This window comes from Eretmochelys imbricata, chromosome 8 (assembly GCF_965152235.1).
Source record: "Eretmochelys imbricata isolate rEreImb1 chromosome 8, rEreImb1.hap1, whole genome shotgun sequence".
Lineage (NCBI taxonomy): Eukaryota > Metazoa > Chordata > Testudines > Cheloniidae > Eretmochelys > Eretmochelys imbricata.
The window spans coordinates 95,232,012-95,244,764 of NC_135579.1; the positions used below are offsets into that span (position 1 = coordinate 95,232,012).

Here is a 12,753-nt window from a genome sequence, read left to right on the forward strand (position 1 = left end):
ATAAATGGCTCCAATCTACTACCAAATTGTGCTTTGCATTATGCCAGCTTTGAGTGGAAGTGTTTGGCTTTGCATGTAGTGCTGTGCAGTGCTACATAGCCAGATGCTGAAAGCGGTTGTCTTGTAGGATGGTTTGTAAATGAATGGGGAAGGATGAAGGTGAACCTTCAAGGCTCCTTTGTGACAGTTTTGATAGTGCTGAAAAAACCCCACAGTTCTCTGATTTTTTTTAATTCCCATAAAAATGCAAAATCTCTAAGTGTGTCTGTTGTGATGCTGCATTTCTTACACTGTCTTCCTCAATGTTTCTGCCAAGAGCATTATTCAAGACTTGAAGAAAAATTTTGAAATAGTGAAACTGGTGACTGGAAGCCTAATAGCATGTCATCGATTGGCTGCATCTGTAGCAGGTCCTGGTGGACTAGTTGGAGCAACATTAGTCGATGGCCGATACACTTACCGGGAGGTACTGAACACTGCTTTGTAATGTTAGTTACTAGAAATTGTCAGTTGAACAATGCTATAAATCACCCCAAAAAAGCCATGGTCAGCTGAAACACAGAAGGCTAGACAATGTACAATATTGGACACTTAATGTACACTGTATCTGTATGTGCTGCATTTCCTCCCTCCAAAAATTGTACTCTGTTTTGTAATTTGGAATAGAAATATACTGAGCTTTATTACTTACCCAATAAATTAAATGGTGGGTTAGCCTCTATATATTAAAACCTGTGGCATATTTAAATGGCTGAATTTGGTGCTGACTACTTAAAACCAAAAAATATTTTCCAATTAGTAGATGGATTCATGTATCCACAGAGCACTTGCAGCACAGTATTATTGCACCTTCGATCTCCTTTTTTATGCCAGGTGGCAGCTCAGGCTAGTTACTGTTAATGGGGATTGGGAGCAACCTGAGTGTTTTCTGAAGGGGCGCCTGAAATGAGGTCTTTTGTTTAAAATAGTGAAAATTAGAAATCATAATTGCAGGCCCTGCTTTGTCCACATGGAGCTTGTTACAGGATCAGTCAGTTTTTGGTTCTTAACACTTCGCAACATGTACAAAAAATAACATAACGTATTTCTAAGTTTAAGTTCTCTTTTGAAAAGATGACAATTTTTTGTTATTCCCTTTTCAGTACTTAGAGGCGCATTTAAAATTTCTGGCATTTTTTCTGCAAGAAGCCACCCTCTATTTGGGTTGGAATCGGGCCAGGGAAATCTGGGAATGTCTTGTGACGGGTCAAGATGTTTGTGAGTTAGATCGAGAGGTAAGAAGCCCAAGAGATCAACATTTGGGGGTGGGAATGGAATTTAATAGCTCATGACTGGAATGCATGTATAGAAAATAAATTGTTTATAATGTTTCTCACATTCAGTGTTTTCAAATGCCTTACAAAGCACTAATGCATTAGATCCTGTTAGTGCAAGGACAAATGGAGCAGCTATTATGTGTTTAACGATAAATGGCATACTGCCATGAACATTAAGACCTATTTAGTTGAAAGGGAATGTTGATCAGGAGTCTAGATGAGGGTTATCCACTCTTTGAGCTGTAACTTCCATCTGAACAGCCAGAGATGTCATAAATGAGCCTTCACTTAATGTTTTATGCAGTAGACAGCACTAGTAATGCCTAGTACCCTAATGGGGCACTGCAGGCTTGTGTAATATGTAAGAACCTGAGTCCTGGTGTGGAATCTGAACCTTTTGCTCCAGAAGAAAGACTACTGCTATCTGAATTATTCTGGTAAATAGTAATGTTGTGTGCAATAGCAGTACCCTTCAGGTGGGAACAGACTGCCGAATGTTTTAACTATCTTGCCTTTTCATGACAGGTCCTTTATCTAAGCTTTTTTTAGTGCACTCATCACTATAGTGTCTGAAGTAATTAGAAAAAGCAATGCTGATGTACTTAAAAAAATCTTTTGATCTTCAAAATATGGACCATATATTTATACACCTATACTTATTCACAGATGTGCTTTGAGTGGTTTACAAAAGGACAACATGATCTGGAGAGTGACATACAGCAGCAGCTCTTCAAAGAGAAAATTCTCAAACTGGAGTCGTATGAAATTACTATGAATGGTATGAAAATGTTTTTGGTCACCAGGTCATAGGAGTAAATATATACCAGAGTACTAGATAGTAGCTTTCTAATAAAACATTAAACTTAGTTTTTTAGACCTGTGAAGAGCTTTAAAAACTAACACTAAGAGGTCTTTTTTTAATGAGTCTAAATTTTTAATTGCTATTAAGAGTATCCTTTATTATTTGTGTTTTTAATGTCCTGTTTTAATAAAAACAGGAATTTATTCTAAATAAAATCTTTCGTGATTTTTACATACAGGTTTTAGTTTATTTAAGACATTCTTTGAGAATGTGAACCTATGTGATCATCGACTAAAACGACAAGGAACTCAGTTGGTAAGTGTGTTGCCTTTTCATTCCTATGAACAGTACATGAGATCTGCGGAACAGGTCCTTTTTAGTACAGTATGTGAGATCTGGGGAACAGGTAGGTCCTTAATTTAAAAAAAACAAAAAAACCAGCCATTTTATATGGTCATATTTGTACTAAAATACCTCAGGTCCTTTTAGTATTTTCATTACAAATTCTTGCTTTTTACCTTGGGAAATTAACGGTGGGATTTTTGTAAAATGCCCAAGCCACCGAATGTTGAAAGTCAATGTAAAAGATTTCAGGTTGGAACACAATAATGTCATGAAACTTGAAAGACCAGTCCCAGTTTTCCTTTGCATTGTTAATGAGCAAATGACGTTCTAGTGTGTGTAACTTGTTTTGCTGACCCCTAAAGAAAAAACCTATTGTATGTTTAGTTATTTATATATCTTTTTACAAGAGAGATGTTTAGTAAATTTAAATCTTAATTACATTGTAATGATTTTTAACTTTGATATGATCCTGCACTGCTATTTAAAATAAAATTATATGACAAAAAATACACTGCAGTATACATCTGGATCTGCTCATTGTCAGGAATGTTAATGTACTTCAGACTTATCTATGATGCTCATAGACCTGTTGTGAAGTTTTGCAAGATTAAGTACATGACCAGTATATGCCACTTGATGAGCATTTTAGCATATGATTTGTTGCTCTTTTGACTTACCTGTGTGAAATAAATGTTTTGTATGATCGTTGAACTCCTAAAATGTTCTTTGAATTCTTCATTATTCCATTGCTTGGTTGAACGTTTACCTCAGAAGTCATCATTTGTCTACATGTAGACAAAGTGGGTTAGACTTAAAATTTCCACTGATTATGTAGGTTTGAAATTATATAAATTTAGTTCATATTGTATAAATATTTTCATAGAGTTGAAACACTGAAAAATACAGCTTCTAAGACTTTAGGCAAAAGTTACTTTTCCAGCAGATCTAAAACAAGCATGATTTTATGATTATACATACTTATAACATGTAACAAAGTCAAATTGTATTTTACTAACGTATTTTCTTTTAAACAGAATGTAGAAAAACTGGAGTTAATAGGGATGGATTTTATTTGGAAAATAGCAATGGAATCACCTGATGAAGAAATTGCTAATGAGGCCATTCAGTTGATCATAAATTACAGCTATATTAATCTAAATCCTAGATTGAAAAAGGTAAGCGTAGTCTGTTACCAAGAAAGGTATTTGACCCACATGCAGAGGTTTAATTCTCTGGAAGTTGTGATATATATTGCAATTAATTAAATTTGTTGTTGACCATTTTATTCTTATGAAATTATTTTTAAAGTGCTAATGTACCTGTCCTTCATACCTTCAGGATTCAGTGTCGCTACACAAGAAATTCATTGCTGATTGTTACACAAGATTAGAGGTAAGTGGCAGACTTAAATTTGTTCATGTTCCTAAAGCCCTTTCTGTCTTCAGTGTATTTTACTTGCAGAATGGAAGCAGTGTTTTGCAGTGTGTTTACAAAAAACTTGCTTTTCAAGAACTAGAGAATACAATCCTATGCGCTCTCCCAAAATATTGCTAATCTTAAATTGAAGGTTTATAGAGGAGAATTCACAAGCTTCTGCATTTTAGCTGAAGATGTTCGAACTTCAAATCACAGTGCAAACTGTACTTTATGTGAAGACTAGAATATTGAATTGTAGTAAAGATGCATGTTAAATTCTTTTGAACTTGAAAATCAACTTTATTGAGGGCTTAAGGAAGATTTTTCTCCTCTGACACACTATTTCTGCAATGTAATTTATGTAGAAAAGCCACAGAATGTACTTAAACTTTGTAACCTTTCCTATTGCCTAACTAGGAAGATCTTTAATAGTTTTCATATAACTTCATCACTCCAGAATAAATAATACAATATAAATGCTGTTTTACATTGGTGCATCTTAAATTCTAGGCAGCCAGTTCAGCACTTGGTGGTCCGACATTAACACATGCTGTTACAAGAGCTACAAAAATGCTTACAGCAACTGCTATGCCTACCGTAGCAACATCAGTACAGTCTCCCTACAGGTAAGTCTGTGTTTGAGGATAAAATCAATATTTTTTTTGTAGGAATACAAGGTAATTGTAGGCCAGTAACACATTCTGGTGACAGTTCCTCTGCATGCTAGATATGACCAACTGGGCTTCCATAGTTTAAATACTGATGCTCTGCTGCGTTGCATTTCTGGTAAATCATTGGCGCACAGAGTCATCGATGAAATATTCAGCTTCTCCTCTTTATAGCCTTCTACATCTCCTTATACAAAACAGGTTGCTCAGTTGTAGTGCTTCCTTTCCCTACTGAGCATATGAAAACAGGGAGCTGAGAACATTGAAGGACATCAGTAGGGAGAGAACATAGAAGGGAGGGGAATATTTTTGTACAGACTTAACTGATTAGAATCTAGTAATTACCAAAATGTAAGTTTTGAGTCATAAGGTTGTCCATCTCAAAGGATCACCACCATCAGCATTCTTGTGGACAAAAATCTCTTAGGTTTTAGAATGCCAAAACTGTGTGTTTGTAGAGAATGGTCCTTTATTTTCACTATCCATCTTCTATTCTGAACAGGAGTGCACTATGCCAAGGTTGCTTACAAACAATCTTCAGGTGTTTGCATGAATGGCCACATACAAGAACAGCAGATCTCTGTATGTGAACTAAGCCTCTGTGTTTAGAAAGGGGAGTGGTTACTCTCCACTGTGTATCAAGTTCCGTTCTTAAATGGCACTGTTTTTTTGAAGTAGCATAAACCAGTTCACATCATGGACCAATATTTGCAATCCTAACTTTGTGTCTCTTCCTTTTCTTGTAATACTTTTGTCTCTAGGTGTAAGTTTATAGCCACTCGCTCAGTAGCTTTTCATATTTACATTAAAATGTATTTGATTTCAGAAGAGATTTTTTTAAACAATCTCAATATAAGGAATGAGACTGGAAGTCTAAATGCTGAAGTCCTCTAAACTACAAAGATTATTGCTGCTCAAGAGCTATTAGATCTGTGGAGTAGGAGATATTGGGCGAGGGGGTTTGACTGTCATCCTTGAGGGGACTGATGTTTCTAAATTTGTGTTTTAGTACCTGGGCACAGGGAAGGGCCCTTTAGATATGCACAATGTATGTCCCCAAACCTAATATGACACAGGAAGTGCAATTCAAGACTTACACTTTGCTTTGCCAATGTGCCTCAATCTAGCTACGCCACCTCAAAGAGTGAGAGTTGTATTTAGTCTCTACTAAATTCAGTCCTTGTCTTCGGCTGTTGTCTTTTGTGATTGAACTGAAATCACTCACCTTATCCTTTTTAAATTTTTGGATACAATCTTTAGGTCAACTAAACTTGTCATAATTGAGAGACTGCTACTTCTGGCAGAACGCTATGTGATAACTATAGAGGTAAGAGATTTTCTTGTTACTAACATTCATGTCCTTTCTCATAACTAGACAAAAATTTAGATGCTAACTCAATATTTTTAACAATACCATGAGTTGTTTCAGCCCATGTACTGTAGAATCAGTTACTACTAATACTGTGAAAATGTTTTTGTTTTTCCAGAATTGTTTACACTGATTTTTTTTCTTTCTGTAGGACCTTTACTCCGTTCCTCGTACTATTCTACCTCATGGTGCCTCTTTCCATGGACATCTTTTAACACTTAATGTTACATATGAGTCTACCAAAGATACCTTCACTATAGAGGTCTGTTTACCCAAGTTACACATGTCATGCCATATTGACCTTACTTATTTGTGAAAACATAGTATTCACTAACCGCGTTATGTTGCATGGATGACTTGAAGCACAAGCTAGAGAAGTGTAACGGGCACAGCTAGCTTCAAAACCCCATTTTTCTAAAAGCCTTGTCTACACACCTAAAATTATAATAACGGAAAGGTTTGTGGAAAGAAAATATTTTCTTGCAGCACTTTCACTCTTCTGCTGTATAGTTAGTATCCCTGGCTGAAAAGACTTTTATTAATATTAATAATAGAGGAGCAGAAAAACCCTTAAAAATGTTAACAGAACACTTAAAAAAAATCAGGCCCTACTGTTTAAACAGCTTCCTCCAAACTAGATCTCGTTTTATTTTACAGGCTCATAGCAATGAAACTGTAGGAAGCGTCAGGTGGAAGATAGCAAAGCTGCTGAATTCTCCTGTGGATAACATACAGATATTTGCAAATGAAAGTTTGGTATGTTAATTAGTTACCTTTTATCTTGTAAGTTTGAATCGTTCCTTTCACCAGAACTAAGTGTTAAATATTTTGTTGCAGCTAACGGTAAATAAAGATCAGAAGCTACTCCACCAGCTGGGCTTCTCTGAAGAACATGTACTTACAGTAAAAACATCAGGAAGTGGAACCCCCTCGGGGAGCTCTGTCGATTCCTCAGCCAGCTCCAGCAACAGTAGTGGTGTCTTTAGTTCATCTTATGTGATGGAACAGGTACAGGATAGTCGTCTGAAATCTGCCTTTACAGTGCACCCTTTCACAAGCACGTCACAACTGGGGTGAAGTGGCAGAGTAAGCTGATGCTGTAGTCCTTCACTTCCAGATTTTATTTCAAATTCTGCTACATATCAGAATTAAAAATGGGAGAGTTTGATTTGCATTTGTTTGTGTTACAAAATAAACACACAATGCAAGACTCATCTCAGGTGATTTAGGATTGGAGTACCTGAGGTATTACAGGACTACAGTTCAGCGTGGTTCAGACCCAGAGAATGAAATAACTGGGGTATTTTCAGTCAGTGAAATCCTTTGACAGAGCGATATGGAAAGCTCGTGCAGTGGCTATATACTATGTGGGTGCATCATGCTTTTCTCAGACCAGGGCTTAAGTAACTATTAATTCTGAGCATTAAATACACACATTTAAAAAAAGAAAAACCACTGAGACTGTAGCAAAACTTTTTTTAATGGTGGCTTTGATTTCAAACAAGTAATTAAAAAGGCATCACCTTTTGTAATCCAACTCAAATGAACTGGATTTAAAAGCTGCTTTCAGCTACAAACAGCTGATTGTGTGTTTGTTTGCTATGTATTGATCACCTCTGCTGTGTCTTCTGTTAAACTTTTTAATCTTAAATTAAGATTTGCATTTGACTTTAAGATCTGGTGATTTGTGGGCAATTAATTCTAACACCAGGTGAGATTTTTTTGAACCAGTGAAGCTCAGGTGTGTTAAATTAAAAATCTGGGAGTGGGTCAAGATAACTACCACTCTGCCATTGCTCTCCAATTCACAGTTAATAATTGGCCTAGAGGGCATGTTTTGTCTGATGTAGATGTAATGCTGCACAGTGATATGCAGATATAAGAGATACATGCAGGGGTTTTGTATTAGAATTCAAATTGTGTCTTGGGCTAGAAAGTAGCTGAGACATCTCTGGGTCATTTGCTTCAACGAAGAATCCCACACAATAGCTTAAAGGGGGGAAAACAACCTTTGTAATTGTGTTTGTTTAATCCTCAGGAGAAATCCCTCCCTGGAGTTGTGATGGCTCTCGTGTGTAATGTTTTTGACATGCTTTACCAGCTTGCTAACCTAGAGGAGCCAAGGTAAACAAGCTAATTAGTTATTAAACATTGGAGAAATACTCTTACTGAAAGTCCAAATAACCACATTAAAAATTGTTACCAATTTATGTGGACTCTTGTCCAATATGACATTGAGTGAATCCTATCGTGTGTGGAATAATTGCTTTGAACTTTCCAGGATAACTTTGCGTGTACGGAAGCTTCTGCTGTTGATTCCTACTGACCCAGCTATTCAGGAAGCACTTGATCAACTAGATTCTCTAGGAAGAAAGGTATGGATTAAACCCATATTAAATTCTTGTCTCTGTAGGGCTAAAAAGAGGCATTTAACATTGGGATTTTGTAATACTGTGTTGGGTGTTCATTTGTGAAGTTTTCAAGTTCTATAAAACTTAGTGATAAGGCAGAATAATATAGTCTCAGGGTTTTTAATGCTTTGTTTCTAAGTGGCTGGGAGGGTGGAGGGGGGTTGTTACTGGGACTATACAAGATGCAGTTCCAAGGCCTACTTCTCCTTAAGTGGGATTCTAAAAGTGTAGGTTTATATCTGTGCTTATTCCTCTCAGAAAACACTGCTGTCCGAATCAAGTTCTCAGTCTTCAAAATCCCCATCCTTGTCTTCAAAGCATCAACACCAGCCCAGTGCTAGTTCGATACTGGAAAGTCTCTTTAGATCTTTTGCTCCTGGCATGTCCACCTTTAGAGTGCTCTACAATTTAGAGGTAAGAAACCCTTTTGTCAACATGCGCCTCAGTTTTCGAGCATTGCAGTTAAAACAATTGATAGTTTCAAGTCCTGCAAAATATATTGTCAGTTGCTAGAAATATCATCAGCTGAACTAGGTTTAATACATTACACAAAACAAGTGATGTAAAGCAGAACATTACATGATAATATAGTAATGAAAAGTTCAAAAGAGCTTGGAGCATGAAGTATGAAGCTTCTCCTTAAGGTTTCATTACAAACCCCAGGCGCCTCTTATCATTGTAATTGTAAGATGACTTTTAAATGTGTTAGTAAACAGAACAGACAATTTTGGAATTTATCTGTATGTTTCTCTCTGCCGTCATAGAAGGCCTTAGCTATTGGTTTAAATCTTTGGCTGGATCTGCAGAGGTTCTGAATGCATGCATCTCTATTAAAAATGAATGGGAGCCAGGGGTGCTCAACATCTCTGAAAATCAAGCCAAATTTAATTTGGATTGTTTGGATTACAAAATAAGCTCTCCATTAAAGTGAGTCACCGTCAGATGTCACTGAAGATGTGAAGGGGGCTGACAAAGCAAAACATTAACTGCCTTTTAAGAAGACATATGCCAAGGCTCACTTTTAGGGCCCAGGAGGTGCCTTTTTAGGAGATGCAATTAGTGTGGTGTACTGTACTTCTGAATCTCCAAATAGACAGGGATATTCTAATGGATACAAATTCAACTGCAGGAAAAGGGCTGAATATATTACACTCACTTTCTCAGTCTCTTCTGTTGAAGCTGTTTCAGTCTCTGTTCCAATGACTGTTTATACAAATGTTGGATGCAGTTTTGTTGTAGCCATGTTGGTCCCAGAATATTAGAGGCAAGGTGGGTGAGAAGTTGGTCCAATAAAAAAATATAACCTCCATCACCTTGTCTCTCTATTTACACAAAGTGGGAGTGAAAATGACCCAACTTCAAATCCCTGCTCCAGTGAACCCAGTCTCCCGCGTCCCGGGAGAAAGTCCTAACCACTGAGCTAAAGCGTGTAAGGGAGACACCACCAATGTCATTGCTTTTTGACTGAAACTATTTGGTGAATGTGTCAGATTTGCAAATAGTGACGCTGAGGGGGAAAATAAGTGCAGCTCTAGGGTTGATTTTATCAGGGCACTGAGATGTAGTGCAGACCCAGGACCTCTTCCCGGGGATGATAGTTAAACTGGTCTGTAATGCTTCAGTGAGGAGTTTGGTGGGGAGTTGCCAGGCTTTTGTGGGCTGACAAGACCAGAAGATATTGAACATCTGGAACAGGGAAGGAGGCTAATCGGTCCCCCAAAATAGTATTTGGTATGGGAGTTATTCAGAGTGATGGGGTAGGCCTCTCCAACAAGGGAGTGCATATATTTTAGCAGATTTAGGTAAGAAATTGTTAACAATCTGGAAACCCAGGTGAGAATACAGGGGGAGACAGATAATCGAACTGCTGCTGTTAGTTTCTTTGTGGCTAATGTCCAGTGCATGTACTTGTTCCACATGAGTCCAGTTCCCTGATAAACTGGAATTGGAAGTGGACTAAGGGGAAGGCATCCCCTAAAGTTGAGGTATGGTGTTGGAGCTTCTAAAGTCTGATAAAGTGAGAAGACAACCTTCTTTCTCCAGCCCCTTCATCTTTGTACAATGGGAGGGCAGTAAGGTCCCAGGAACAGGCTGGGGACCAGCTGGAGGGGTGGGGTCCTGACAGCAGCCCTCCACTAAATTCAGATGACTAGGGAGGGAATCGTGACCTGCACCGTATGAACTATTGTTGGATAATTCCCAGAGCAGTTAAGTTAAACTTGCGGCTGAATTAATCCACATCCCTTGTATATCTTGTCTCCTTTCCACATGTTCAGAACAGTGAGTCAAATGCTATCATAAGATGACTCTTTACAACTCCATTACAGACCCATCTAGATTAACATGTACAGGTTTGGGGTCCCATTGCCAGACAGTGTTGTCAGCAGCAGGTTAATTTCCTAGTGTATTTGGGGCATAAGAATCCATCCTGGAAACAACTGATAGAGGCATACGCTCATCTCTCATCCCTGGTGTCTGCAAAGCCTTCTATAGGAATTTTCGTAATCGCCATTTACCTTCATATGTCTGTTACTAGTACTGCAGTTCTCCACCTTTTCTATACCACATCCCATGTTCTAACAAAAAGTTTCAGGCTCCTCCTCTTCCAATGAGCCATGAAGAAAGGTAGAGTGGTCGTAACCCCCCAAAACCTGTTTACAACTCCCCGATTTGAGAGAGCAGTCTGCTGTGTCACAGTACAGATGCCCTCCTGGATGAGAGGATTCTGTTTTGCAGTGGGACTGGTATCCCAAAATGATTTTTTCACTTCAGAGCAAATAAGTAACAAAATGCTTATTTCCCAGCAGTGAGGCTAATGAGGAAGCAAACCTAACTAAATATTTCTTAAGTCCGATAATTAAATGGATTATATTAGCGGATTTGTTCCTGAAGTTCAGTCAAGTATAATGGAAAATATTTTCTCTCTTAACAAGCCATATTTTTTTTTAATCCCTCATATTTGTTAGTCTGCTAAAGCTATTAAACACACGGATCCAGCCAAGAATATTAGTGTGGCTGTTTACTGAAAAATGGCTCTGCAAATTTGCTACCGAGTCACAGACACAAACATGGAATCTTACAGAATATTGCAGAGAACTGAAAGTCACGATTTGTTCTTTCTGGCTTGTGGATTATAGCTCTTGCATTAGTAAAGGTTCTGCAACTGGAGTAAGTAAACAGTAAAAAAAACTTGTGTTAAATGTTAAACGAAGAAGATTCAACTCGGAATACACATGAGGATCTTGCCTGTCAGATGAGCAGGTCCCTATGTGGTTGCTTTTCTGATCGTCATTGCACTTTATGACTCTCACTGCTGAGAAGGGTACCTTCTTGCAAATGAGAGGAGCAGTATAATAAAGATGACATTCCTAAAAGCCATAAAATTTCTTGGATCCTCTTCCTTTTTTTCACACCTCAAAATAAAAGTAAAAATGTAAAATCAAAACCTCCTTGGGAGCTCTTATTTAATAATTATTATTTTCGTGGAATAACATCTTCTTAACAAGAAAGGTGATAGAATTGTAACCCTCCAGTGCCCCTGTTAAGCCTGAAGAAATAATTCACGTGTGAGTCCAGACTCCTCCCTTCTTACTATGTGAGCCATTTATGATTATGTCAGTCACTTGTCACGGAATAAAAACGGAAGGCAATGTTTTAAAATATTGTTTGGTTCTTTATGGGTCAGATTGTTGCAAGGCTGTATCTTTGAATTACTGAGAGCAGGAAATGCTTGGTCTTAGGGTGAGACTGCCTGGGATATTGGATGCCACTTCAGAGATGCTATAGTTTTTGTATATACTAGTTATGAAATATTTATACTTGCATGCATTTCAGGTACTGAGCTCCAAGCTGATGCCAACGGCAGATGATGAAATGGCAAGAAATTGTGCCAAATCTTTCTGTGAAAACTTTCTAAGAGCAGGAGGCTTGAGGTTAGACCTTATAGACATTTATTTTTTTCCATAACACTAACTTCTTATCAGTGATAACTGTATAGTTTCTGTAATAGGCTCTAACACATTGCTTACAGTATAGCACACTTGCATAGGTGTTCAGTTTTTTTCATCTAGCAGTATGAAAACTAAAATGGATTGGGTCCTGTGAATAAAAAAATACCTGTAGATTTAATTACTTTCACTAGTAATGTCTGAACAGCCACTCTGTATCTACAGTATGTAGTGTATAATCTATATGACGTTAAAGTCTGAATCAAAGCTAATTCATTTGCATTTTTTTCTCTATTACTATAGTTGGTATTTGGGTGCTAAATAAGTAGTCTCACTTCAGTTCAAGTATACAGATGTGCGTATTACACAACCTCCAGGCTGGCACTAGTTGGCATTTTTAGCAGTGTTAGAATGGACCAAGAATTGGTCAGTGCAATTGATCTTTCCACTCTTACCAGGAGGGACCAACTTTACGGATA

At 37.6% G+C, this 12,753-nt stretch overlaps 1 protein-coding gene across 5 annotated transcripts in view; it reads left to right on the forward strand.

Moving 5' to 3' along the window:
- The window catches only part of USP24 (ubiquitin specific peptidase 24), a 107,664-nt gene that overhangs the window by 45,065 nt on the left and 49,846 nt on the right, over positions 1 to 12,753 (forward strand). For all 5 annotated transcript variants that reach the window (XR_013346955.1, XR_013346954.1, XM_077825298.1 and 2 more), the window contains 15 exons: positions 317 to 466; positions 1,143 to 1,274; positions 1,983 to 2,094; positions 2,357 to 2,433; positions 3,498 to 3,638; positions 3,802 to 3,855; positions 4,390 to 4,505; positions 5,808 to 5,874; positions 6,068 to 6,178; positions 6,574 to 6,672; positions 6,754 to 6,924; positions 7,955 to 8,040; positions 8,198 to 8,291; positions 8,586 to 8,741; positions 12,162 to 12,259. Coding sequence is in view for 3 of the 5 variants with exons in the window: in XM_077825298.1 (XP_077681424.1) it covers positions 317 to 466; positions 1,143 to 1,274; positions 1,983 to 2,094; positions 2,357 to 2,433; positions 3,498 to 3,638; positions 3,802 to 3,855; positions 4,390 to 4,505; positions 5,808 to 5,874; positions 6,068 to 6,178; positions 6,574 to 6,672; positions 6,754 to 6,924; positions 7,955 to 8,040; positions 8,198 to 8,291; positions 8,586 to 8,741; positions 12,162 to 12,259 (1,664 nt within the window). In the remaining 2 variants the exon portion in view is untranslated. The remainder of the gene's footprint in view (positions 1 to 316; positions 467 to 1,142; positions 1,275 to 1,982; positions 2,095 to 2,356; positions 2,434 to 3,497; positions 3,639 to 3,801; positions 3,856 to 4,389; positions 4,506 to 5,807; positions 5,875 to 6,067; positions 6,179 to 6,573; positions 6,673 to 6,753; positions 6,925 to 7,954; positions 8,041 to 8,197; positions 8,292 to 8,585; positions 8,742 to 12,161; positions 12,260 to 12,753) is intronic.